General features: G+C 40.8%; 1 protein-coding gene across 6 annotated transcripts in view; it reads right to left on the bottom strand.

Moving 5' to 3' along the window:
• Positions 1 to 2,641: 2,641 nt before the first annotated feature.
• Positions 2,642 to 27,710, bottom strand: part of PHF8 (PHD finger protein 8) — a 98,554-nt gene continuing 73,485 nt past the window's right edge. For 5 of the 6 annotated variants that reach the window (XM_004780589.3, XM_045072772.1, XM_004780592.3 and 2 more), the window contains 4 exons: positions 19,945 to 20,040; positions 10,834 to 10,943; positions 6,237 to 6,573; positions 2,642 to 5,282 (listed from right to left, as the gene is read on the bottom strand). In XM_004780589.3, the coding sequence (XP_004780646.1) occupies positions 5,194 to 5,282; positions 6,237 to 6,573; positions 10,834 to 10,943; positions 19,945 to 20,040 (632 nt within the window). In that variant the 3' untranslated portion in view covers positions 2,642 to 5,193. Of the gene's footprint in view, positions 5,283 to 6,236; positions 6,574 to 9,664; positions 9,809 to 10,833; positions 10,944 to 19,944; positions 20,041 to 27,710 lie in introns of those variants that run through there. The other variant, XM_004780593.3, reaches the window with a different exon arrangement.

Here is a 27,710-nt window from a genome sequence, read left to right as displayed (position 1 = left end):
ACCTTAGGGAAGTGGCATTTTATGGGGCATTAGAAGATAAGATAGTGCCCTCCCCGCCCCTTCTTCAGTAACTTCCTCACTGGTCTTCCTGACTTCATCTTGCTTCCCCCGAATCCACTCCTGAGTTGACTGACAAAGGGATATTTTTAAAAAGCAAGTTGGATCATGTCATTTTCTGCTTAAAACCCTTCAGCAGTTCTGTTATTCATGGCATACAGTTAAACCTTTTGACTAACATCAAAATTACATCTCCTCCAATTACCTATCTGATATTAAAAATAAATATCATGCCTAAAAACTAATCAACTTTGATCAGGTCTTCTCCAACTACACATTACCTCTTGGAGATTCTTCATGATGATCCCCCAGGTGAAAGTCACAGCTGCAGTTATACTAAATTGCTTGTCCTCTATACACACGTATGCCCCCCTCCCACCTGTTTTTATTCATGCTATTGCCTTGGCTTGAACTATTCTTCCCACTGTTCTCCACCAGACTGGCTAATCACTTTAAATGCTTCAGCTCAGGCATCCCTGACAGGAAGACCTACCTGCTTCCTGAATTCCCTTCTTTTCCTCAGGATAGATTCCCTGACTAGCATCATGTGCTCATCTCTACCACCACACTGTACCATGTGGTGCTCTTCTGCTACATTCAGTTTAGTGGAGAGCAAGTGCAATTTCAGTCAACTTGGCATGAACAGGGTCCTATTGGAAAGGAAAGGGCCTGTGTACTTGAGGCAGGGAATGCAATATGAACAAGCAGAATTGGGGATCTGTTTTGGTTTGAGAATCAACAGTATCCAGAAAGTTTGGGGGTGACCATGCTTCTAGAAGTTTTCATAGTTGAAATAATTCCATCTGGGCAATGTAGAAACTGAGATCCAGACAATTAGAAATATTACCCAAATTACTTGGTCACTGAGAAGGCAGGCTCTTAGTGACAAGTCCTGTGTACTTTTCTACTCCATATTGGAAAGAGTAAAGACTGAAGTTGGGTGCTCTTGTTTTCCTAATTTTTAGACAGGAGCCTCTGATCTGCTGGCACTTCTGCCTAAATGAGAAGGTGACCAAAACTCTAGTTTATCCTTTAACCTGAGGCTGGTGACAGTGCTTTGGGTCCCTCCCTGGGAAGGGTGGGTTGGGAGCTGATGACAAAGAGAACCCACCCCACCATTCCTGCAAAGGCTCTGAAATTCCTCCCCTCTTTTCTGAAGCATTTCTACCAAAAGACACAGCTCCCCATGGCCCAGAAAAGAACCTTTGCTCTTTAGATCCTAATACAAAGATTCAGATTGAAAGAGTAGGAGGCCATTTAGCCAGTAGGTGTCAAACCCAGAGAGTCATCCCAGACCCACAGTAGTAGAATTTCTAGGATAAAGAAATTCTCATTGGGTCCAAACTCCTTTTACAGTGAGTCTCAGACAGTAAGCAGTCTATCCTGGGTCACACAGAGTCAGGACGGTAGTGGATCTAGAACTGAGGCTCCTGACATTATCCCAGTGGGCTCTTTTCAGGAAATAATTCTCAATGCTACATTTTGCACACAACAGGTGCTCAATAAACATCTGTTGGGTCACTGATCCGCAAAAGATTTTCTAAGACAGTGAGGGTAAAGAACATTAGTTTTGGAGTCAGACAGATCCTTCTGTGGAAGATCACTGGCAAGCTTCAGTCTCCTTCACTGTAAAATGGGACTAACAACCATCTCAAAGGTTGTCAGTGAGAATTAAATGGGATATCCTAGTAAACCCCAAGCCCATGCCTGGCACAGAAAAGGCACTTAATAAATAGTAGTGGTTATCAGTAAGCTGTGGTATGGTGATAAGAACAGACTCTGGAACTAGGCTAGCCCCACAACTTAAGATGTTTGATGCTGCAAGGTTTCTTTGCCTCTGTTTTCTGCATCTGCAGAAATGAGGATGTCAGTGAAGACAAAATGAATCAATATACACAGAACACTAAGAGTAGTGTCTAATACAAGGAAATGAGCGTGTCATGTTAGCTCTAATAATTCTATTCTATCCCTTGAACTGGATCTAATCATATTAATCAAGTTCAGCCTGGAGGAGCATTTCAGAAAAAGAGAGAGGGAAGAAAAACAAAACCCCCAAACTCCACATTTAAAGAGGATACAGGTGTAGCTACTAAAAATAGCCCATGGGAGATATGGAAAGGCTTCCCAACAAACTTGTCAGGCCACTCTGAATTGTTTGCCCCCTTTGTTTTCTGTTCACTGTACTTTTTTTTTTAAAGACTTTATTTATTTGACAGAGAGAGAGAGAGAGAGAGAGATCACAAGTAGGCAGAGCAGCAGGCAGAGTGAGAGGGGGGAAGCAGTCAATCCCAGGACCCTGAGATCATGACCTGAGCCGAAGGCAGAGGCTTACCCCACTGAGCCACCAAGGCACCCCTCACTGTACTTCTGATGATCTGTTTCTGGTGTGTCAACTGTATCTCTCATGAAGACTGGGATTCTGTCCCTTCCCCACCTCAGTTGTAAGTTTGTGCTGAGTTCATGAAAGGGAGGGACAGAGAAAATATAAAGAGAAAGCGGCACTCCTGGACCCATCCCACCACTCACCACCCACTACCCATTCCCCACCACCACCACCACCAAAAAAGAATTCCAAGCAAAGCAATTGCCAAGATAAATCACTTTTATCTCTATAGGAAAGGGAGGATCTAAAAAAAATATAAATTACATTAGTAACACAATATAAGAAAAAAACAGGGGGAAAAAAACAACAGAGAAGTCTGTATGATGCTATTCTAACCTGTTTATAAAAAGGCCCTGCATCAGAAATTCACAATCCTACCCACTTCTAAAAATATATTTAGACATGTACAGAAGCGGTGGGCTTGTTTTTAAATTGTTTGCTTTTTTTGTAAAAATATATTAAAGGTGAATAGAAACCCTCTCTCCCTGCCCCCCTATCCAATCTCCAGCTCTGTGCTGGGGATTGGAGACCAGAGGTAACTCTCACCATGTTCTACACCTTAGTTACTACCACTCCCAACCCCTCCCCAACTTACTTCATCACTTAGAACCTGATAACATTAAAAAAAAAAAAAGCACACTAGCCTCTTTGGAAAAGCATAACTCTGAGGGTAAACTTGCTTTTCATTTAAAACACAAAACAACAAACAGGAGGCTCTGAGAGCCCATCTAAACTAAATGGAAACCCCGTCATATGGAGGTTGGGTTTCAGCTCCACAGAAACTTCTAACAAAGAAACAGAGGGGAAAGAGGCCCGGAACCAGGGGGATTTGCTAGCAATTAGCTGCCTTTGAAAGATCAAGGGGGTGGGTGTTAATGGGCAGAAGGGCTGGGGTCCTGGTTACAGCAGTCAGGGCCTAGTCAGGTAGTTGCCTACACAGGGACACAGGCTGCCCCCCTCCCCTCCCCTCACTACCCTCTGCTGCCTTGAAATCCCCAAGAAAGCAAAGCTGGGTGGAAACAGAGGAGAGGGGAGTGGGGACCTCACATGCTAGGGGGGAGGTAGCCAGGCTTTTTGCCTTTGGTGTGACTAGATGGAGGACTGCATGGCCCCTGGAGTTCCCAAAATTAAAAAAAAAAAAAAAAAGCAGATGGTTTTAAGGGACCCCTGATTCCAAATAAGGAGAGCAGATGTGGGCTGTAGAGAAAAGGGAGACAAATTGGAGACACAGAGACGACATGGGAAGCCTCACATACTCCTGTGGCCTGCATGGTAGCTGTTAAGTTCCCCAGAAGCACGGCAAACTGGGGTGAGGTCGAAGTGGGGAGTAGAGGGCAAGGATGCTCTCTACTTGCGCAGTACCAAAATGGAGGGAGTGGGACATTCTCCATCCAGTCCAGGGTACCAGGGAGGCAAGACAAGCAGAGGTGGAGGGAGTTAGGAGGAGGAGAAGGAAGAGGGAGAGGGGTTGGGCATTGTCTGGACAACAGAGACATCCACAAGGGGAAGACAGGGAGTGGAGGATCAGAAGATCTGCTCCTTTACAGATGGGCATCTCCTCTCCCAGGCTCAGGCTCCCGAGTAGTGCATCTGCACTCTGCTTGGGCGTTGACCTGATGTCTGGGAGCACAAAGGCCAAGAAGTGAAGATGTGAGTTCTGAGGTCTTCTTCAGACCAAGACCTCAGGTGGGGAAGGAAGCAGGGAGGCTCCTGATGGAGAACCCAGGGGTGAGCTCTCCTGTCACATCCTCTCCAGAAGGTCCAGACTGTGCTCTGTGGTTCAGGTGAAGAGAGCAGGCTGTACACAGGGCCAGGGTTATCTGCTTCAGTGGCAGAACTCTCAGACTTTTGGAAGATAGTTTTTCACCTGTTGGGGCCCAGCTACAGCCAACTGGATAATGTTCTGTGGGACCTCAAAATCCAGGCAAATCCCTGAAGCTCACTCTGGGACAGGGGACCTCATCTGTAGCCACCCGAAAATAGCTTCCTCCAGTGGGCTCCAAAGTCATGGTCAAAGGGTTGGGTGTCAGTCCTCTCCCCACCTTGAGAAGTGATAGAAATCTCTCTTCTTCCCAAAGGTGAGTCAAGTCAGTCCATAACCTTTCAAGTCCACCTCTGAAAATGGCCCATGGTGGGGCAGGAAGGAGACTCTGGAATCTCCTCTTTATTTTCATGAAGCATTTGGCAAGAGGGGGCAGAGGCTAGACCCTTCTCTCAAGAACAAGTCTGGAATGGGACATGTCCACTAGGCTAGGGGGAAGAAGGGGAAGGAAATATGGGCAGAGGGGGACAGGCTTCTGGAGACGGTGGGAGCTGCAGCAAGTGTTGAGCACTGGGCATCCCACTTCATGACTAGGGAAAGAGCAAGGGACCCAGGCTCACTTTATGTCTCTCCTGATCCTGTCTTCCAGCTTTAAGTAGGGATAAGAGTAAAGGGCAGACAAGGCTGGTAAAAAGGAAATGGGCTGGAGCAGCAGAAAAGAGGGTTCTAGTCAGCCAGAAACCTCTCCCATTCACTGCTACTCAGAGGTATGGAGAAGGCAGGCAGGATGCTTTAGTGGAAGTAGGGAAGGGAGTTAGGGGAGTTGGTGCAGAAGCCCGTTGGGGAGTCCGTGCCTTTGGTCAGTTCCAAGAAAGCAGGACAATGCGCCTCAGCACCTTGTCCGGGGCAGATAGGATCCAGGAATGCCCCGAGAGTTGACAATGGAGAAGGCAATGGGGGTGAAGGGGTGAGGGGCAGGACACGAGGGGGCTCACAGAAGTAGTTTGCCATTTCTGTGGATTTTCAGGATACGGCCAAGTCTCTGCTTTGCTGTGGCCAGACCCTTTTTAGGACGCTTTCCTGTGAGGAAAAGAGAGGTAAATAAAAGGCTGTGGCACAGGCTTCAGTAGCAATTCTAGCATCAACTATCTTCAGTCTACCCCCCTCCTCTGTTCCTCTGCCCACAGAGTCTCCCCACCCTTATGCTGGCTCCAGCACATATTGGGCAAGAAGGCTTCCTTAACCACTTTCATCCAATACCACAGGCCTTGGTTCTTCCTATGACCTTCTGCAGCAGCTATCAACCCACTGGTTAGTCTATCTGGTTCCTTTTCCTCAGATTTCTTTGGCCCCAATCATTTTTCTTCCTAAATTCTGTGGAGCTGTGGTTATGCCTCCCTGTCCTCTTATCCTGAGCACTGTTATTAGTTAAAAGCCTGGTTAGTGATTATATTTGGTGTCCCAGAAGGTGCTATCCCCAAGGCCTTTTTTCATTAGAAACCCCTGTCTTCGAAAAAAAAAAGAAAGAAAACCTCATCCTCATTACCTAAGGCCATACTGACCTCACTACCCTTGAGCTGAATGCTCCAGGGACTGGGCTTTGAGGGCCAAAGTAAGGAAAAGGGGGGATTAAGCACTCCTCCCATTGCCTCTTCCTCTCTCTCCACACATCAAATCACCTCTCAGGTCCCATGTGACCTCCTCCATATTTGATCAATTTATCCCTTCTCTGTTCCCTCTGCTATAGCCTCAGCCTCTCTTCACGGCAGCCTGAACCTATGTATATGCCTCCTCCCTAGATTTCCCACCTGCAGCCCATCCTCTGGTTACCAGAAGGCTCCTTATAAACCCACACCTGAAATTCCTCTGTTTAGCACCAGTTAATGTCTCTTCATGGCCTAAGAGATCAAATCCAAGCATCTGAGGTTGGACATCAGTATCCCTCCCAGGTATTCCCATCTACCAGAGTGCTTAGGGTTTGGAGCTGGTGACCCTAAGATCCTTCTCAGTTTTGCAACCATATGGCCATCATACCTTGTCCTGCTTGATTGCTCTGGGAGCCAACTGACGGGCGCCGCTGGGTCAAGAAGACACCAGGGGCCATGGGTGTGGTGCTGCGGTTCGCCTGGGCCATACCAAAGGCATTGGGACGAGCAGTATATTCGTGGTCAACAAGACTCCCTGAGAGGGCCTCTTGTTTAGGCTCAGGAGGAGGCGGGGGCGAGGAGGAGGTGAGAAGCTGGGGTGTAGTGGCCAGAGTTGGAGCTGGTGCTGCCACACTGAGAATGGACTCCTGAGGGCGAGGCTGTTCTACCTCCTTCGGTAAAGGCTTCTTCTTGATATATTTCTTCTTTTGGGCTTTCTGCAGCTCCTGAAATACAAGCCAAGTGGAAGGAGAAAATTCAGAAGTGGAGAAAAGAAGAGAATTGCCCAGAAAGGAAACTAGACACTGGTCAATGTGGTCCTGCAGCCCACCCCCACCCCAAGTCTAGCCTGGATGTATGTACACACAAGGCACAGGCCTTCTAACACCTAAGATCATCTCTTTGGTACCATCCATCCTTAAGTTACCACTGCCATGAATCAGTACAGTGGTAACAAAAGGGTAAATGAATTCAGAGACTTGGGTTTTGGTCCTAGCACTGCCATTTATGAAGTGGAAAATAGACACTTCTAATAAGAATAGCTGAATTTATGACAGCAGCTAAGGCCCTTTTTACAGTTGACCCTTGAAAAACATAGGGGTTAGGGATACTGCTCCATGTGGGTGAAAAATCCACATTTTAACTTTTGACATCCCTAAAACTTAACTACTAATAGCCTACTGTTGATTGGAAGCATTACTAATAACATAAATGGTTGATTAACATATATTTTGTTATGTTAAATGTAATATTATAATAAGGTAAGGCAGAGAAAAGAAAATATTAAGAAAATCATAAGGGAGAGAAAATACATTCATAATACTACTATAACTTTAAAAATCTACTACTATAATAAAAAAATCTATGTTTGAACCTACATAGTTCAAACCGATGTTGTAAAAGGGCTAACTGTATACTTCATTTATTCCTCATAGTAGCCATGAGAAGGAAAATCCCTCAGGTTATAGAGGAGAAAACTGAGGTACAAGGATATTAATAAGTTGAGCCCAAAGCCTCACAGGTGAAAAGTTGTTGGGTCTAGGATTCAGCCAGGTCTATCTGAATACCCACCCTGCACACTTCTCAAAAACGGACCTCTGGGTGTGAAAGAGTAGTAGCTTTGGAATGAAAGAAAGTTGGGTTCAAATCTAGGTTTGTGTTCCCTAAGTGGGATGGCCCTTGTCAAGTTATTTACTAACCTTTGTGAATCTCAATCGCCTTATCTGTAAAATGGGCAAAATAAATCTGTTTTTTTAGGGTTGCCAGAAAGATTAAATGATGATGTAAAAACTTATAGCACATAATAAGTACTCAACAAGTGGAAAACTATTATTCTATGTTCATCTCTTACAATGGTTTCTCTTCCTCTTGCTGGTCTTTTCTTTTAATAGAGGACTTCGCAATCCTCCAGGTCACTGGGTCTTAAAAAACTCAATTCTGGATGGGAGGGATGAATAAGGAGTTGTGTCAATTCTCCCAATATCTTGGATTTCATCCATCCATTGCTTTATGGATCTACTATCCACTGTGTAGTGGGTACCTGTATAGTGGGCATCTGGAGCCCTGAGAACCTGGAAAGGTAGTGCTGAGAGCATGTGAACGACTTCACCTTCTGAAATGCTACACAGCCACACAGACCAACTCAGTGATTACATTTCCTTGCCTTGGCAACACGGGCCTACTCCTGCCTTCGGAAGATCTGACAGGCTGTGGCTATCATAGGAATTTCTGGGGGATAAGAATAATAATATTAGTAATACATGCCAAGTACTGTTCTATAATTTAACTCATTTAATACTCAGAAGAAGTATGAGAAGAAAGAATGAAAATCCCATTTTTAGGAGAAGAAACTGTGGCACAGGGAGATTAAGTCATTTTTCCACGGTTACAGGACCAATATGTGACCAAGCTTGGATTCAGACCTAAGCCATCCGGCTTCAGAATCTCTTTTCTCAATGACACTGCTATTCCACCCATACCAGAAAGTACATTTCTGCCCCCATTTCTCTCACCTGAATCCAGAAATTATCTATTCACACCCTGATCACATAGCCTAAATTTTTCTATTGTCATTGCCAATCTCCTTGTATAATTTATACAGATTCCTTCACTGAAGACTAGACCATCTTAGGACAGGACCATTTACACCTTGCCAATCCTTACTCAAAAACCTGTTAGCATATCTGACATTCATGTTTGGTCATTCATACTTACCAATCCATAATGATAACACTGAAAAACTAACACATCTATAGTACTTTGCTCTGCAGCAAGTGCCATGCTCACAGCTTTCCCACCCATTCCCTCATCTAATCCTCAAAGTTTATGAGGAAACTGAGGCACAGAGAAATCAAGTAATATGCTAAAGTGGTAGAGTGAGGATTTGAACTTAGGCAGGCTGGCTCTATAATCCCTTTTTAAATCTGAATCTATCTTACTCCAGTTCCCAATATGCAGCCTCCAACGCAGAAAGATTTGCTCATTCATTCATGCATCCATTCACTCACTCGCCCAACGTGGATTAAACACGTTTAGTACAGTGGGGATATCAAGTTAAATTAGATATACCCCGACCCTTGAGGCACTCACAGTTTAATAAGGGACACAGGAAAGCATACTTAAAAGTACCATGAGAGAATACTACAGAAGCATAGAAGGCCACTGAAATAAACTGGTGGTAGGTGGTATGAAAGAGTGTTAGGTAAGGCATCTGAAAGGGATGATCCCCAATGGGCAGAGGGAACAACCTGTGCAAAGGCACAGAGGCATAAGACAGTGTGATGTACACAAGGTGAACTACAAGCACCACAGTGCAGTAGTATGGCTGGTGCAAAGCATGTGCATGAGGGGCTGGTAGGTTAGGGAGGAGAGGTGAATACAGACCAAATTAACAGGACCTTGGGTGCTTTGCCAAGGATTTCCCTTCTCCTGGGATGCCTCCTGTTCCTTCTAAAAGCTGAGCCTGCCAAACCACTTCCAACATCCAAATTCTCTTCTTTGAGGTCACCCCTGACCAAACCGAACAGAAGTGAACTCCTTAGGAGGCACTAGTAGTTTTCACACCTTTAATTAATTTATCTGTTTATTTAAAAGAGTAAACCCCCCTCCCTCCCTTTTATCCCAAATTACATCTTAGACGGCACCAGGATATGAATAACAGAAGTTCTGGTCAAAGAAGGCCTGCCTGGCCTGCTTGGTCTCTGCTGGCTCCCAACAACAGCCACTGAGACATTTCTAAGCAACTCTAGAGCTCCATATAACAGCATATTAAAAACATCATTCTATTAAATTTTATTTAAATAGGATATAATTATTAAATTATATAAACATTTAATTATTTTATTGAAGTAGCAAGTAACAGGAAATTTGAAGTTAGAGGATATGAGTTTGAATCTTGTCTCCTCCATTTACTGGCTGTAATATCCTGGACTAGTCACTTAAAGAGAGTCTCATTTTCTTCACCTGCAAAATGATGAAAATATCACCTATTGAACAGGGCCACTGGGCAGATTATACAAAACATTGTACATGAAAGTTCCTAGCAGAAAGCAGATGCTCAGTAAATGCTCTACGCAATAGGATGTTGCCTAAGGAGCCAAGGGGATGTTAATAAGGAGAGAATCAAAAAATTCAACTCTAACTGTTCCCAGGGTTGCTGAGTACAGTATACACATTAAAGAACTTTGCAAACTGTAACCTGCTAGGAGGTCAAGTTGGTTCTAGTGAAGTGACCCCTTAAGACAAAAACCAGTGGGTGAAGTTTACTTGGAAAGCAGGGGGGTAAATATTAAGGCAGTAATATTTGGTATACTTTTAGTTCTTTCTTTTCTTGTGAATTCCTCCTTCTAGTCATTTTGCCCAGAGAAAAATGGCTGAACAAGAGAACAAAATAAAAAATGTCAACCATGACCCAAGCAAAATACTCATACATGGATTATAAGAACTAGCATAGAGGATCATAGAGGAAGGGAGGGAAAACTGAATGGGAAGCCATCAGAAAGGGAGAAAAACTATGAGAGACTCTTACCTACAGGAAATAAACTGAGGGCTGCTGGAGAGCAGTTGGATGGGGGAATGGGGAAATTAGGTAATGGGCATTAAGGAGGGTGTACATGATATGATGAACACTGGGTGTTAAACGCAGCTGATAAATTACTGAACACTACATCTGAAACTAATGATGTACTATATGTTGGCTAACTGAATTTAAACTAAAAAAATAATATTTGGTATAGAGGACAGGGAAAGCCTCTCCCCAAAAAACAAATTCTGATACTGATTGGGAGGCTGAGAACTCAAATATACCCAGCTGGTAACCTCCTCAGGGCTTCATCTGAAGGGCAAATGTTCTCATTCAAGGACAGAGAGAAGTTGGCCTGCTTGGTCTCCGCTGGCTCCCAACGACAGCCTCTGAGACATTTCTAGTTTTTGTCCTAAAGGCAAACTGGGATCAGTAGCAGGGCCACTGCCTGGGTGTCAGCACCTACCTGCTGGGCTAGCTTCGCAGCTGCTGCAGCCAAGCCTGTCTCAATGGAAGCTACCCGGGTCCCCTCACGCACAGGACGGTCCTGCTTTGGTAGAGTTGGGGTCACACGGGCTGCAGAGGAAACAGGATGAAAACAATGATCTGAATGTCAAGCATATTCCCTACCTCTGAGCCTCCCCCAAAGGTGGTCTCATCGGTCTCCCAGCTTCTAGCTTTTTACAAAGTCTGATTTTGTTTCCCATCAGGTAAGAAGCTAATTTACAAATGCTCAAAGTACACAAAGCATACAATGATTATACGATAAAAGTTAAGGTTCCTAAACTGGCATTTAACGTTGTCCATGTCTTGCTCCTGGCTTACCCACCTCCTCAGCCTTATTTCTACATCCATACTCTCAGATTTTCTAGACAGAATGGATTCCTTATTCTATCTCCAGAATATGTACAGCTCATCCTCTTTCTACTTCCATCCTCACCAACCACATTACCTACAGTACCCTCTTTCCTTTGGCCACCTCTTCAAAACCTGACTGTCCTTCAAAGGTAAGCTGAAATCAACCTTCTGTACACAAACCTCTAGGACCTGTCTTGTTCACATTGGTCTCTCCCTCTCTGAACTTAAGATATATACCAGTCACTTCATATATAGCACCACACCATCCTGTCTCATTCCCTAACTTTGAAGTGCTGTTATGCACATGTTATTTTGCCAGCCCAACAGGCTATGAGCTCCTGAAGAAGACTGTCTTCTTGTATAACCCTTTTATAGTGCCTTAGCAACCTTGAATCAAAAAGGAATTATTTTTAAAAAAATAGTTATTTATCCCACATTTTACACAGCAAGTATATTTTACCAAACAGCCCCAGATGATGAAGGAAAGCTGCTATTTACAGAAGAATGCCAGCTAGTTAATGTAGAAAAAAATGACAAAATTGGAAAATCACAGGTTTGTAAGCCCTAATAAAACAACTGATGCTAGAGACCTGTATAGTAACACAGTACCAAACTATTACATACATATTACTTGCTAGTCTCAACAAGGAAAAAACTAACTTTACAATGGTGAGATCATATCACCTCCTTAACTAAGTATTAACTTGATTATTACTAATAGTGAGACAGCTGACTTCATGCACCGCCTGATGCAATGCAGTATGAAATTCACAGCATCACCTTGGAAGTAGTTTTGCCAAAGATCTAAAATCAAATAAGTGGTTCATATCACTTCTAGTTTTTAGGAAACAGAGATAAGAGAACGAGTTAAATGATACCATGAGAAAACAATCAGACATTCTACAAGATAACTGCCCTAGTTTTATTAAAAAGACAATGTCACAAGGAAGTAAACAAATCTAGAAGGTGGGATGGGTCATAGGACAATTCTATTACTTTTTATAAGAAATAAATAGCACAAAACAAAAAAAGGGGGTATGCTCCAGATTAAGAGAGACTCAAAAGGCATGACAGCCAAATGCTATGCGAACTCTGCTAGATCCTTAGGTAAACAAACCCACTGTAAAAATACCTTTTTATGGTTACACAATTGAGGAAATTTTATTATGGATTTAGGATTAGATAATGTGCAGGAATTATCAAATTATTGCTAATTTTGTTATGTATGATAACAGGATTGTGGTTATATGAGAAAATGTATTTTTTAGAGATGTACATTAAAGTACATTGAGAGCAGGAATGACAAAATATGTAGGATATGCTTTAAAGAACAATTTTGAAAAAAGGGAACTAATAGATGAGTCAAATGTGGCAAAATCTTGATAACTATTGTTAGTGGTGATTGTATGGGAATTTATTGTATATTCTATTTTTAATTAATGAAAAAAGTCAAGTCAATGTCACAGAAAAAAGGAGGTGGTAGTGGTACCAACCTAGATTTGAAGATTCCTTGGTTGGTTAGCTGCTGCTGCTGCTGCTGCTGTTGCTATTGTTATTATTAAAACATTATTATTATTATTATTATTATTACTTTAATTATTAAAACCTTTCTGTATAAGTAGTATGCAGATTCTAGAATAAGCAATTCAGGAGACTGAAGTCCCCTCTTTAAAGGCAGTATTTGTTCAAAAATGATCTGAAGCAAAAAGAACAAAGGGAAAAAGGGGTAGTAGGTTTGTTTATTTGAACAAATTATAGCTGAGAACTTCCCTAATCTTGGGAAGGAAACAGGCATTCAAGTCCAAGAGGCACAGAGAACTCCCTGCAAAATTAACAAAAACAGGCCATCACCAAGAAATAACAGTGAAACTTGAAAAATATAAAGATAAAGAGAGAATTCTGAAAGAAGGTAGGGATAAAAGCTATTTAACCTACAAGGGTAGACACATAAGGTTATCAGCTGACAATGTCCACAGAAACATAGCAGGCCAGAAATAAGTAGTGGCATGAAACATTCAAACTGCTAAGTGGGAAAAATATGCCAAGACTACTTTATCCAGCAAGGCTGTCATTCAGAATAGAAGGAGATGTAGAGAGTTTCTAGGACAAGCAAACTAAGGGAGTTCATGAACACTAAACCAGTTCTGCAAGAAATATTAAATGGGACATTTTGAGCAGGAAAAGAGAGACTGAAGGCAACAAAGACTAAAATGGAACAAGAACATTACAGGTAATGCAATGGCAACCAAATTCTTATCTATCAATAATTACTCTGGGGGCACCTGGGTGGCTCAGTGGATTAAGCCGCTGCCTTCGGCTCAGGTCATGATCTCAGTGTCCTGGGATCGAGCCCCGCATCGGGCTCTTTGCTCAGCGGGAGCCTGCTTCTCTCTCTCTCTCTCTCTGCCTGACTCTCTGCCTACTTGTGATTTCTCTCTCTGTCAAATAAATAAAATCTTTAAAAAAAATAATTACTCTGAATGTAAATAGACTAAATGTTCCAATTAAAAGACACAGGGTATCAGAACGGATTAAAAAAATTAAGAGCCATCAATATGCTACTTACAAGAGACTCGTTTTAGAACCAAAGCTAATGGAAAGCTGGAGTAGCCATACCTACATCAGACAAACTAGATTTTTTTGGAGGAGGGGGAGGGACAGAGAGAGACAGAAAGAATCCCAAGCAGGCTCCATGCCCAGCACAGAGCCCAATGTGGGGTTTGGTCTCACAACCCTGAGATCATGACTCAAGCCCAAAACCAAGACTAAGTCACCAGCTCAACCAGGCACACCCAGACAACCTAGATTTTAAACCAAAGATGTAATAAGAGATGAAGAAGGGCACTATATTACAATAAAGGTGTCTATCCAACAAGATCTAACAAATGTAACTATGCCCCTAAATCGGGAGTAGCCAAATACGTAAGTGAATTAACAACAAAATCAAAGAAACTCATGAACAATAATGTAATAATATTAGGGGACTATAAACCACCCCACTCACAGCAATGGACAGATCATCTAAGCAGAAGTTCAACAAGAAAACAATGGCTTTGAGAGGCAGGCTGGACCAGGTGGCCTTAACAGATATATTCAGAGAATTCCATCTTAATGCAGCAGAATACACATTCTTCTTGGGTACACATGGAACATTCTCCAGAACAGAGCAAACACTGTGTCACAAATCAACCTTCTACCAGTACAAAAAGACTGAGATCATACCATGCATATTTCAGACCACAACACTATGAAACCTGAAGACAAGCACAAGAAAAAATTTGGAAAGACCACAAACACATGGAAGTTAAAGACCATCATACTGAAGTATGACTGGATTAACCAGGAATTAAAGAAGAAATTTAAAAATACATGGGAGCAAAGGGAAATGAAATCATGAGAGTCCCAAACCTTTGGGACATAGCAAAGGCAGTCATAAGAGGGAAGTATATAGCAATATGGGCCATCCTCAGGAATTGAGAAAAGTCCCAAATACACAACCTAACATTAAACCTAAAGGAACTAGAAAAAGAACAGCAAATAAAACCTAAGGCCAGCCAGAAGGGAAATCATTAAGATCAGCGCAGAAATAAGTGATATAGAAATTTTAAAAAACTGTAGAACAGATAAGCAAAATGAGGATCTGGTTCTTTGAAAGAATTAAGAAAACTCATAAACCCTTAACCAGGCTTATCAAAAAGAGGAAGGACCCAAATACATAAAGTCTCGAATGAAAGAGGAGAGATCACAACTAACACTGAAGAAATATAAACAATTATAAGAAAATATTATGAGGAATTATATGCCAACAAATAGGGTAATCTGGAAGAAATGGATACATTGCTAGAAACATATAAACTACCAAAAGAGAAACAGGAAGAAATAGGGAAGCTGAACAGACCCATAATCAGCAAAGAAATTCAATCAGTAATCAAAAATCTCAAACAAACAAACAAACAAAAAACAAAAACCAAGAGTCCAGGGCTAGATGGCTTCCCAGGGGAACTGAACCAACCAAACATTTAAAGAATTAATACCTATCCTTCTGAAACTGTTCCAAAAACCGGGGATCAAGGGAAAACTTCCAAATTCATTCTACAAGGCCAGCATTACCTTGATTCCAAGACCAAAAACCCTACTAAAGAGAATTACAGACCAATATCTCTGTTGAACACGGATGCAAAAATTCTCAACAAAACACTAGCTAATGGAATCCAGTAGTCCATTAAAAGGATTACTCACCATGATCAAGTCAGACTTATTCCTGGGCTACACAGGGGTGGCTCAATATTCACAAATCAAGGTGATATACTACATTAATAAAATAAAGCATAAAAAATATGATCCTCTCTATAGATACAGAAAAAGCACTTGACAAAACACAGCATCCTTTCTTGATAAAAACCCTCAACAAAGTAGGGATAGAAGAAACATACCTCAACATTGTAAAGTCCACATACAAAAACCCACAGCTAATATTATCCTCAATGGGGAAAAACAGAGATTTCCCTAAGGTCAGGAACATGACAGGGATGTCCACTCTTACACTGTTGTTCAACATAGTACTAGAAGCCCTAGCCTCTGTAATCAGACAAGAAAAAGAAATAGAACACATCCAAACTGGCAAGGAAGAAGTTAAACTTTTACTCTTCACAGACAACATGATACTCTGTAGAAAACCTGGAAGACTCCATCAAAAAATTGTGAACTGATACAAGAATTCAGCAAAGTCACAGGATATAAAAACAACATACAGAAATCTGTTGCATTTCTATACACCAATAATGAAGCAGGAGAAAGAGAAATCAAGAAATAATCCCATTTATAACTGCACCAAAAATCATAATGTAGCTAGGACGAAACCTAACCAAAGAGGCAAAGATCTGTATGCTGAAAACTACAGAACACTTATCAGAGAAACTGAAGAAGATAAAAAGAAATGGAAAAACATTCCATATTCTTGGATTGGAAGATCAAATACTATTAAAATGTCTATACTACCCAAAGCAACCTACACATTCAATGTAATCCCTATCAAAATAACACCAGCATTTTTCACAGAGGTGGAACAAACAATTCTAAATCAAAACTAACTGTGCCCCACCAAATGTCTTTTTTTTTTTTAATTTAAATTCAATTTAGTCCTTGAATAGAATCTGGTTTGAAAAAGCAAGTAAGATATTTTTGGTACAATTTTGGGGGGGGGATTTGAATAAGGATTTGGTACCAAATGATATGAGAAAATAAATGCTACTTTACTCAGGTGTCATAAAACGGTACTATGGTTATAGAAGAAAATGTCATTTTCATAGAAACGCATACTGAACTATTTAGTATGTTATGATGGATGACAACAGCAAAAATGACAAAGTTAAGGATCTCCAAACACTCATTCCTGAATTAAAACAATGAAAAATCTGGTAAAAAAATGTCAGAATAAACTTTTTCAGAACTCTGGAAGCTAAAGGCTTACGGCAACCCTCTAGTGGAGAATTCTAGTGGGGAAGTGAAGGCTGTGGAACAGGGGTGAGAGGGAAAGATTTACCATATACCCACATATAAGTTTCATCCTTTTGGAATTTAGTGGGGATCCATCCTAAAAATAATCAGAGAAACCAACACATATAAATATGTTCACCCCAAATGTGAACTTGGCAATAGACTAAATGCCTCACATTAAACAAGTTAGGTAAATAAGGTATATCCACAGATAGAATATCTGGTGGCCATTAAAATATTTAAAACAATGGCATAAGGACATACTTATGAAATAATATTTAAAAGGCCAGGTATATGTATTGGTTTTCAACTTTTACAGTCAACCCCTAATTAATATAAAGTATTAATCACAAGGCAATATAAATGCTAACAACCTTGACAATGTAAGGGAAAATGTGCAGTTCACAGAAGGTCAGAAGAAAGAAAGTGTTCTAATGTCTGTATCTTAGAAAGTGGGTAATTGGGGTGCCTGGGTGGCTCAGTGGGTTAAAGCGTCTGCCTTCAGCTCAGGTCATGATCCCAGGGTCCTGGGATTAAGCCCCACATCAGGCTCTCTGCTCAGCAGGGAGCCTGCTTCCTCCTCTCTCTCTGCCTGCCTCTCTGCCTACTTGTGATTTCTGACTGTCAAATAAAAAAATAAAACCTTTAAAAAAAAATAAAGTGGGTAATCAAGAGAGAGTGACAGCGCTGAGAGAAAGAGAAACAGAGACTAAGCTGATACATCAAGAAATAGTGGTATAAACCCTACCATCTTGAGTTTTGGAGGTAATGACCAGAAAAAAAGAAAACCAGAAGGTTGTCTCTTAGGCATGGAATTGGAGGTGAGGAAAGCAGAAGTGAAGACCACTGCATTTCATCCTAAACTCCTCTGTGCTATATGATTTGCTACCAAATGTACACATTAATTTGATTAAAAGTCAATAAAGCAAGATATAGGATTGTATACACAACCATAAAAAGAGATACATAGGAAAAACAGATTTGAAGGAAACATGTCAAAACATTGACACAGGGGCTGCCTCTGGGTAGCAGAATCATGGGTGCTTTCTTCCTTATACATTCTTCTATTTTCTGTATTTTCCAACTCTTCTATTTTGCTAATCAGCCAGAAACTATAGGAAAAAATACAATAAAAAAATAGTGGGATGCCTGGGTGGCTCAGTTGGTTAAGTGGCTGCCTTCAGCTCAGGTCATGATCCCAGCATCCTGGGATCGAGTCTCACATCGAGCTCCTTGCTCAGCAGGAAGCCTGCTTCTCCTTCTGCCTCTGCCTGCCACTCTGTCTGCCTGTGCTCACTCTCTCTGACAAAAAAAAAAGTAACATTTGCTGACTGACTCACTAAGAGAACACTTTCAGGGATTACCCTACCACCCCATTCCCCTGATCCCCAGCAAATAGCAGAAAGGCAGATGAGGATGGGTGGGACCACAATAGCCAAACTATGGAAAGAACCTAGACGTCCATCAACAGATGAATGGATAAAGAAGATGTGGGGTGTGTGTGTGCGTATATACATATAATGGAATACTATGCAGCCATCAAAAGAAATGAAATCTTGCCGTTTTCAATGACATGGATGGAACTAGAGGGTATTATGCTGAATGAAATAAGTCAATCAGAGTAAGATAATTATCATATGATCTCTCTGACAGGAGGAATTTGAGAGGCAGAGTGTGGGGATCATGGGGGATAGGGAGTGAACAAATGAAAAAAGATGGGATCAGGAGGGAGACAAACCATAAGAGACTCTTTTTTTAAAAAAATTTTATTTATTTATTTAACAGAGAGAAACAACCAGAGAGGGAACACAAGCAAGGGGAGTGGGACAGGGAGAAGCAGGCCTCCCACCGAGCAGGAAGCCCAATGTGGGGCTTGATCCCAGGACACTGGGATCATGGCCTGAGCTGAAGGCAGATGCTTAATGACTGAGTCACCTAGATGACTCCATGAGAGACTCTTAATCTCATGAAACAAACTGAGGATTGCTGGGGGGTTGGGAGGGAGGGATAGGGTGGCTGGGTTATGGACACTGTGGAGGGTATGTGCCATGGTGAGTGCGGTGAAATGTGTAAGCCTGATGATTCATAGAACCCTACCCCTGGGACAAATAAGACATTATATATTAATAAAAAAAATAGGATAGGTGGAATCAGCAGGGGATATCCTGGGGACCCATGGGTATGGAAGTACCAGCACCCTCTGCAGCAGACTGTTGCAGTTATAGCTTTCAACTTGCTCACATCTCCCTGCATGCAGAGGAGGGCTCTGCAGTTCCCTCTCTTGAGAGGTATAATCCATAGCTCCACCCCTGGAATTGAGGCTTGACCATGTAACTTGCTTTGGCTAGTGGGACAATGGAAAACATGACACCAGCAGAGGCTTGAAAAGTGCTTGCAAACTGGGGCTTTCCCTCTCTTGCTAATGGACATGTTTCTGCTTTCCTGTGAAAAAGTTTATGCTGGCTTCCTGGTGGACTAGGAGAAACCACATGGAGAGAGGCACTAGCCACCCCAAATTAGGTCTAGACTCCTGAAGATCTGTTTAGACCACCCAGCCCAGGCTAAGCCAGTCCAGACTAGAACAATAGCTTAGCCAACCTACAGAATAATGAGAAATGATCAGCTGTCATTGTTCTAAGCCACGAAGTTTGGGGTAGTTTGATAAGCAGCAAAGGCTAACGGATACGCCCTCCAATGTGAAAACCACCCAACCAGAGAGATGAATAAAATTCTTGTATTACACTCTAAATTCCACATTCAACTCAATGATCATTCTTTCTTCCCTCCTCAGAGCTGGCCTCTCAGGCAGTATAGATGACAGTCTAAGGAGCCTTGGGCCTTGTGAAGTTCAAGAGTCAGCAGAATTTCCCTCATTTGGCAAAGTATTACCAAAGGTCTGGGATGATGGTAGCTTCTCAGAAGCCTCAGAGTGCTAGGTGGAATCTGCTCAAGGCCTTCTTTTCACCTCAAGCCATATATCAGAAGAAACATGCTCCATCACCTCTGACTTTGCTGAGCTGAGTGCATGAAATGTGTCTTATCCACTATTTTTGCTCCAGCACCTAACACAGTACCCTGGCACACAGGTGGTACTCAACAAATGTTTGCTGAATAAACAAATGAGTGACTGAATCATATCTTCTTATGTTATGTATCCCAACTACCCCCAGCCTATTTTCCCCAAACCATACCTACAGAGTTTAAGGACAGAATACTGGATCACCTTTAGGACTCCATGGAGCATCATCTGAATTCTTCTTTTTCTTGGGTCGAGATTTCAAAGCAGGGTCATCATCATCAGACTCCAGGGAAGGGTAAACTGCAATGAGAAGGAAAGCAGGGTAAACTGATATTTCATCCAGAAGGGTGAAGACGGAATGATGCCTACACCTCAGCTCCTGCCACTCCCCCACCAGTAGACCCTTTACTTAATCCACACTCAAATGCAGGAATCCCTGAATATGCCACATACTTTTCATGTCTTTCTACTTTTGTACCTTGCTGCAAATGTCCTTCTCCAAGCATCACCTAATTCTGATTCACTCACTCAACATCCATTTAGTGAGTTACCTCATGAACTACTTTACTGACCTTGCAAAACTCAGCTCTAGATTCACTTCCTAAGAAGCCTTCCTTGTTCTTCTAACCTGATTCAGATGGCTTCTCAACTCTCCAGAGTATCTTGGGTATACCTCTACTGGAGTTATTTATTATATAGTATTTGAGAGATGAAAAGTAAATAAGTCACCCCTAACTTACTGTGAGGGCACAGATAAGTATTATTTGATTTCAAACTAACTAAGGGAGCCTAATACAATGCAGAGTAGGTACACAATAAATGTTGGCTGAAATGGAAAAAGAAATGCTATATACATTATCACACAAAGGGAACAAAAAGACCACTTAGGCTGAACTGACAACAAGATTACTGCAACTGAATGATCTGAAAGGCAAAACACACATATACAAGTATCTCAAGCTATACACATACACACAAACATCCAGTTTTATCACACTCTGCTCAAAATCCACATGTAACACCTATAGGATTTAATGGGACAATGATGTAGATAGATCCTACTGATGAAGTCAAATTCTGTGTCTCTGCTTCTAAACCTGAAAGAGAAGCAAAGTGAGAGTGAAACTTCTTCCTAGTGATTCTAATCATTCAAATGACCAGACTCAAATTTCTCTAGAATTATCCTTCATCAGAGGAATTCTAGTCACATACTTCCTTCTAGTAGGACCTCTTTATAGGAAAATGAGTTCATTTTTCAGGCCTTCTTTTCTTGAGCAAAGAGGTAAAACTCCTGCCTTCTGACTTTGAAAGAATCAAAAAGAGGGGTCACTGATTGTCCCTCAAAAGAAATAGCTGCTGGTAACAATTGTTTGAGAAAGATCCCATCCTTAATAGTCCCAGTGGCTGTTAATATTATTTTGTTGGGTCTGAAAGAGTTTGCCATCTCAAGGAAAGTAGTATGGTATGGTAGAAAAACCGTGAGTCTAGGGATCAGATGTTACTTTGAAATCCTGGACTGACCCACTAGCTTTGTGACTTAGGAAAACTTCTCTAGGTTTCACTATCTTCACCCATAAAATTGAAATAATACTACCTGCCTTGAAAAGTTTTAAGTATTGAGACATTTAAGTAAGTGTAGACATTAAAAGAAAACAGAAGTTAAGATACACATATTAAAAATGTAAAGGTAGAGGGGCGCCTGGGTGGCTCAGTGGGTTAAGCCGAAGCTCAGGTCATGATCCCAGGGTCCTGGGATCAAGTCCCACATAGGGCTCTCTGCTGAGCAGAGAGCCTGCTTTCCTCTCTCTCTCTGCCTGCCTCTCTGCCTACTTGTGATTTCTCTCTGTCAAATAAATAAATAAAATATTTAAAAAAATGTAAAGGTAGAAAGGAGTGATGTCCCCCAAATGGAGTTAGGAGCTCCAAGTATTTGTCCCTCCACTGCAGCAACTGTTGAGGTAGCAAAAACTGTAAGAATAAACATTTGGGGGACTCTGGAATACAATCAAAAACTTAGAAGGAAAATGCTTAACAACAACAAAAAAGTCTGCTTAGTTTGGCATTTAAGTAAATTTCTATCAAGAAATCTCAGTTGACCACTGAGGCTACAGAACGGATACTTCAGTGACCACATACTAAAGGACACTGTCTATAAAAAGCCTTTGGAAAGTCACTAAATAAACATAACTGTAGTTCACAGTAAGCAACAACAGAAAACTCTGGGGAGGGAGGAAAATACGACTTCCAGCATTACCACATTATATAATATTCAAAATGTCTCAGCTTCAGAAAATCTTATGAGGCATGCAAAAAAACAAGTATGTTTTACTCACAGAAAAAAAAATTGATAAAAAAAAACTCTCCATGAGGAAGCTGATATTGGAATTACTATACAAAGGACTTTGAATCAACAGTCCTATGTGATCAAAGAAAAGCATGTTCCAACAAAAAACAGAGTATCAATACAGAGAGAAAATATAAAAATGAACCAAATAGAAATTCTGGAGCTGAAAAGTACAATGTGGTTGTGAAAAATTCACTACAGGGATTCAATAGCAGATTTTGAGCAGGAAGAAGAAACAATCAGTGAATGTGAAGAAAGCACAATTAAAATTATCCAGTCTGATGAGCAAAAAGAAAGAAGAAAAAATGAACAGAGGTAAAGGGACCTGGTGGGATGCTAACAGGCTTACCAATATATTCATATGGGAGTCCCAGAAGGAGAACAGCCAAAAAATTTCCAAACTTTATGAAATACATGAAGATGAACATCAAAAAACTCAATAAATTCCAAATAGGATAAACTCAGAGATCCACACTGAGCTACATTATATTCAGTCAGTAGATAAAAAGAATTTTGAAAGCACCAAGACACAAGCAATTTGTCATCTCACAGGATCCACAATAAGATTAACAATCAATTTCTAATCAAAAACAAAGGAGACCAGTGGGTAGTTAGGTGATCTATTTAAGACACTGAAATAAACAACTGTCAACCAAGAATAATATATTGGGTAAAACTGTCCTTCAAAAATGAAGGCCAATTAAGACATTCTCAAGTAGACAAAATCTAAGAGAGCTTGTCATTAGTAAACTGCCCTTTAAGAAATACTGAATAGAGTCCATCAGGCTGAAATGAAAGGATGTTAGAGAGTAACTCAGTTACAAAGCAGGTAAAGAATGACAAAACCTGGGGTGTCTGGGTGGCTCAGTGGGATAAAACCTCTACCTTCGGCTCCGGTCATGATCCCAGGGTCCTGAGATCAAGCCCCACATAGGGCTCTCTCCTCTGCGGGAAGCCTGCTTCCTCCTCTCTCTCTGCCTGCCTCTCTGCCTATCCAATAAATAAATAAATAAATCTTTAAAAAAAAAAAAGATTGACTAAACCCATCACCTCCTCAAGATAAAAACATTCAGAAAACTAGAAAAGGGTACTTCTTCAATATAGTAACAGGCACTTATGAAAACCCACAGCTAATATCATATTTAAAGCGGGGGGTGGGAGTTTGGGGGAACCAGGTGGTAGGTATTGGAGAGGGCATGGATTGCACAGAGCACTGGGTGTGGTGCAAAACAATGAATACTGTCACGCTGAAAATAAATTTAAATAAATAAATAAATAAAATTGAGTAAGCAAGCAAGAAAAAAAAAGTGAAAGACTAGGGGTGCCTGGGTGGTTTAGTGGGTTAAATGTCTGCCTTCAGCTCAGGTCACAATCCCAGGGTCCTGGGATAGAATCCCACGTCGAGCTCCCTGCTCAGCGGTGGGGGGGGGGTGCTTCTTCCGCTCCCTCTGCTGTGACCCCACCTTGTGCTCTCTGTTAAATAAATAAAATCTTCTTTAAGAAGATTTATTTATTAGACAGAGACAGTGAGAGAGAGAATACAAGCCGGGGGAATAGGAGAGGGAGCAGCAGGCTTCCCACTGAGCAGGCTGCCCAATGTGGGGCTCGATCCCAGGACCCTGGGATCATGACTTGAGCTGAAGGCAGACACTTAACAACTGAGTCACTCAGGCCCCCTAAATAAATAAAATCTTTAAAAAAAAAAAAAAGTGAAAGGGGCGCCTGGGTGGCTCAGTGGGTTAAAGCCTCTGCCTTCAGCTCAGGTCATGACCCCAGGGTCCTGGGATAGAGCCCCACATCGGGCTCTCTGCTCAGCGGGGAGCCTGCTTCCCCCCTCTCTGCCTGCCTCTCTGCCTACTTGTGATCTCTGTCTGACTTGTGATCTCTGTTTGTGAAATAAATAAATAAAATCTTAAAAAAAATAGGAAAAGAAAAGTGAAAGACTAAATGCTTTCCCTGAAGATCAAGAATGAGGCAAATATGCCTACTTTCTCCATAACTATTCAACAATGTACTAGAAAATTCTGTCCAGAACAACTAGGCAAGAAAAAGAAATAAAAGGCATCCAAATTGGAAAGGAAGAAATAAAACTCTATTTGCAGATGATCTTATTCTATGTACAGAAAATCCTAAAGAATCTTCAAAAAACTATTAGAGCTAATAATGAAAATCAGTAAAGTTGCAGGATTTGAGATCAATGTAAAAATCAGTTGTATTGGGGCGCCTGGGTGGCTCAGTGGTTTGGGCTGCTGCCTTCGGCTCGGGTCATGATCTCAGGGTCCTGGGATCGAGCCCCGCATTGGGCTCTCTGCTCCGCAGGAAGCCTGCTTCTCTCTCTCTCTCTCTCTGCCTGCCTCTCTGCCTACTTGTGATCTCTGTCAAATAAATACATAAAATCTTTAAAAAAAAAAAATCAGTTGTATTTCAGGATGCTTGGGTGGCTCAGTTAAGTGTCTGCCTTTCGCTCAGGTCATGATCTCAGTCCTGGGAGCAAGTCCTGCATTGGGCTCCTGGCTCAGCAGGAAGCCTGCTTCTCCCTCTGCTTGTGCTTGCTCTCTCTCTGAAAAAAAAATAAATAAAATCTTTTTAAAACTCAGTTGTATTTCTATACCCTAGCAAAGAACAATCTGTAAAGAATACTAAGAAAACAATTCCATTTACAATAGCCTCAAGAAGAATTAAGCAAATAAGAATAAATTTTAACCAAGGAGGTATGGGAATAATATACTGAAAACCACAAAACATTATTGAAATTAAAGCCCTAAATAAATGAAAAACCAGTCTATGTTCACTGACTGGATGTCTTACTATTGTTAAGATAGCAAGAACACCCAAAGCATTCTATAAATTCAATGCAATTCCTATTAAAGTACCAATGGCATTTTTTGCAGATACGGAAAAGCTGACCCTAAAATTCTAATGGAACCCAGAGTAGCAAAACAATCTTGAAAAAGAACAAAGTTGGAGGATTCCATTTCCCAATTTTAAAACTTACTACAAAGCTACAGTGATCCATACATTGTAGTACTGGCATAAAGATAAACATACAGATCAGTGAACAGAACTGAGAGTCCAGAAAAAAAACCCTACATCTATAGTCAACTGATTTTTTTTTTTTTTTAGAGAGAGAGAGCAAGAGAAAGAGAGCATGTGTGAGCAGAGGGGTGGGGAGAAAAGGGCAGAGAAAGAGAGAGAGTGGGAATCTTAATCAGGCTCCAAGCACAGTGCAGAGCCCAATGCAGGGTTTGATTACACGACTCTGATGTCATGATCTGAGGTGAAATCAAGGGTAGGATGCTTAACCAACTGAGTTACCCAGGCACCCCTAGTCAACTGATTTTTGACAAGGGTACCAAGACTATCCTATGGGGACAGGACAGTCTCTTTAAAAACTGATGTTATACAGGGGTACCTGGGTGGTTCAGTCAGTTACAGTATCCACCTTCAGCTCAGGTCATGACCTCAGGGTCTTGGGACTGAGTCCCACACCAGGATCCCTGCTCAGCAGGGAGTTTGCTTCTTCCTCTGCCCCTCCTCCCTGCTTGTGCTCTCTCTCTCAATCTCAAATAAATAAATAAATAAATAAAATCTTTAAAAATAAACTAAAAAAAACTGGTGTTATACAAAGAAAAATAGTAAAATTTTAACTCAATTAAAATCCAACATTAAAGTTTATGTAAACAATTCAAATGAGGGGGAGAAATGAGAAAGAGAGAAACAAAAAGCAGAGGAAACAAATATAAATGACATAATAGAATGGTAAGCCTTTATCTGAACATATCATTAGTTACATTAAATGTAAATGGCCTAAAAATAGATTATCAATAAGGATTTTTTTTTAAAAAACGTAAGATTCAACTAAATGCTGGCTACAAAAAACCCCACATTAAATAAAATCATACAGGTAGTTAAAAATAAAAGGATAGAACAGTCACTTAAATTTCCCCTGAAAAATATCTAGCATTGTGTGCATTTTTAATTTGTCAAAATGTCATTGTTTCTTAGTTTCTTATTCAGTGCTACATCTGAGATCTGTAGGTTTCTGTGTGTAAATCTAGCTCATTATTTCTGACTGTGCTAACATTTACCATCCTTGACTTCTCCTTTCCCCAAGGGATGGGCCTCAAGGACCCTTACAGGAATATTGGCATACTTGTCTCCTGATGGATTTGTGGAAGACACTGTCTGGGCTACATGTTCCACAGTAAGATTTCACAATTAATGTTCCTCTCACCAGACTGCACCGGCCTGGTCCTACCACCTCCCCGCAAGCACTGAAGTCAGAATTTTTATGTGGTTGTATCCATCTGCATTTTCCTGCTGAAAAGTGAGGTATATAGATGTTTCCTGACCTCCACTGAATGAGTCAGTTCAATCTTAGAAGCTTATTTTCCTTTCTTTTTTTCAAATAGTGAATACCAGTTTCCTCTTGGATTAGTTGAGAGAAATGAGGCCTCATCTTATTCTAAATCATTTCAGTGAATAGCACTGAGAACAGATTCAAGCTTTTTTCCCTCTTCATTCTGTGTGAATGTGAATCGAGTATCACTTGGGAACCAAAGATGAATGACACAGACTGAGTTCTGGGCCATGATAAATATAAATTAATGAATGAATAAATGAACAAATAAATAAATGAGGATATAAAAAGATCCACCATACCAACATTAATTTAAGAAAGCTGGATTGACTATTAAGTAACTTTACACCAAGGAAAATTACCTGGGATAGGAAATAACATACTAACATAACGACAAGAAGACATAACTGTCAATCAACTTGATCTAATTGAAATTTATAGAACACTCAACCCAACACTAGTAGAATACACATTCTTCTCAAGTTCACAAAGCAAAATTATCAACAGAGACTAAACCCTGAGTGATAAAACATGGTGGTAAATATTAAATAAAACCATAAGCAAGTCTTTTGAGAAGATTCATTAAATTGATAAAATGCCAGCAAGAAGGACAAAGAAAAAAGACAAGACACAAATTACTAATATCAAGAACAAAAAGAGAGATATGCTAAAGACATCATAGACATTAAAAGGATAATAAGGAATATACTACAAACAACTCTGCACCCATAAATTCTACAACTTAGCTGAAATGCATCAATTCCTTGAATGACACAAACTATCAAAACTCACCCAAGGAGAAACAGATAACCTGAATAATCCTATACCTACTAAGGAAAATAAAACCATAGTTAAAACCTGAAAAAGAAATCTCTAGGCCCAGGTGGTTTCACTCACAAATTCTACCAAACATTCAAAAACAAAAAAAAAAAAAAAAAAGAATTGCTAATTCTACACAACTGCTTCTATAAAACAGAAGAGAAGGGAATACTTCCTACCTAATTCTTTGAGGCCAGCACTGCCCTGATACCAAAACTAAAGTCAGGGAGTAAAAGAAAAAATTACAGACCAATATCCATCATAAACATAGACACAAAATTCCTCAGTGAAATTCTAGTAAATAAATCCAGTAATATATAAAAAGAATAATATCTAAGGTCTATACTATAATTTTAAGTCTGGTTCAATATTTGAAAATCAATCAATGTAACCTACTATACTGACAGACAAAAGAAGAAAAACCATGTGACCACACTCATTGTTGGA

This window comes from Mustela putorius, unplaced genomic scaffold (assembly GCF_011764305.1).
Source record: "Mustela putorius furo isolate JIRA1106 unplaced genomic scaffold, ASM1176430v1.1 tig00004068_pilon_pilon_pilon, whole genome shotgun sequence".
Taxonomy (NCBI): Eukaryota; Metazoa; Chordata; class Mammalia; order Carnivora; family Mustelidae; genus Mustela; species Mustela putorius.
Note: the sequence above shows the minus strand (reverse complement) of the source record. Positions and strands in the feature narration are given on the sequence as shown.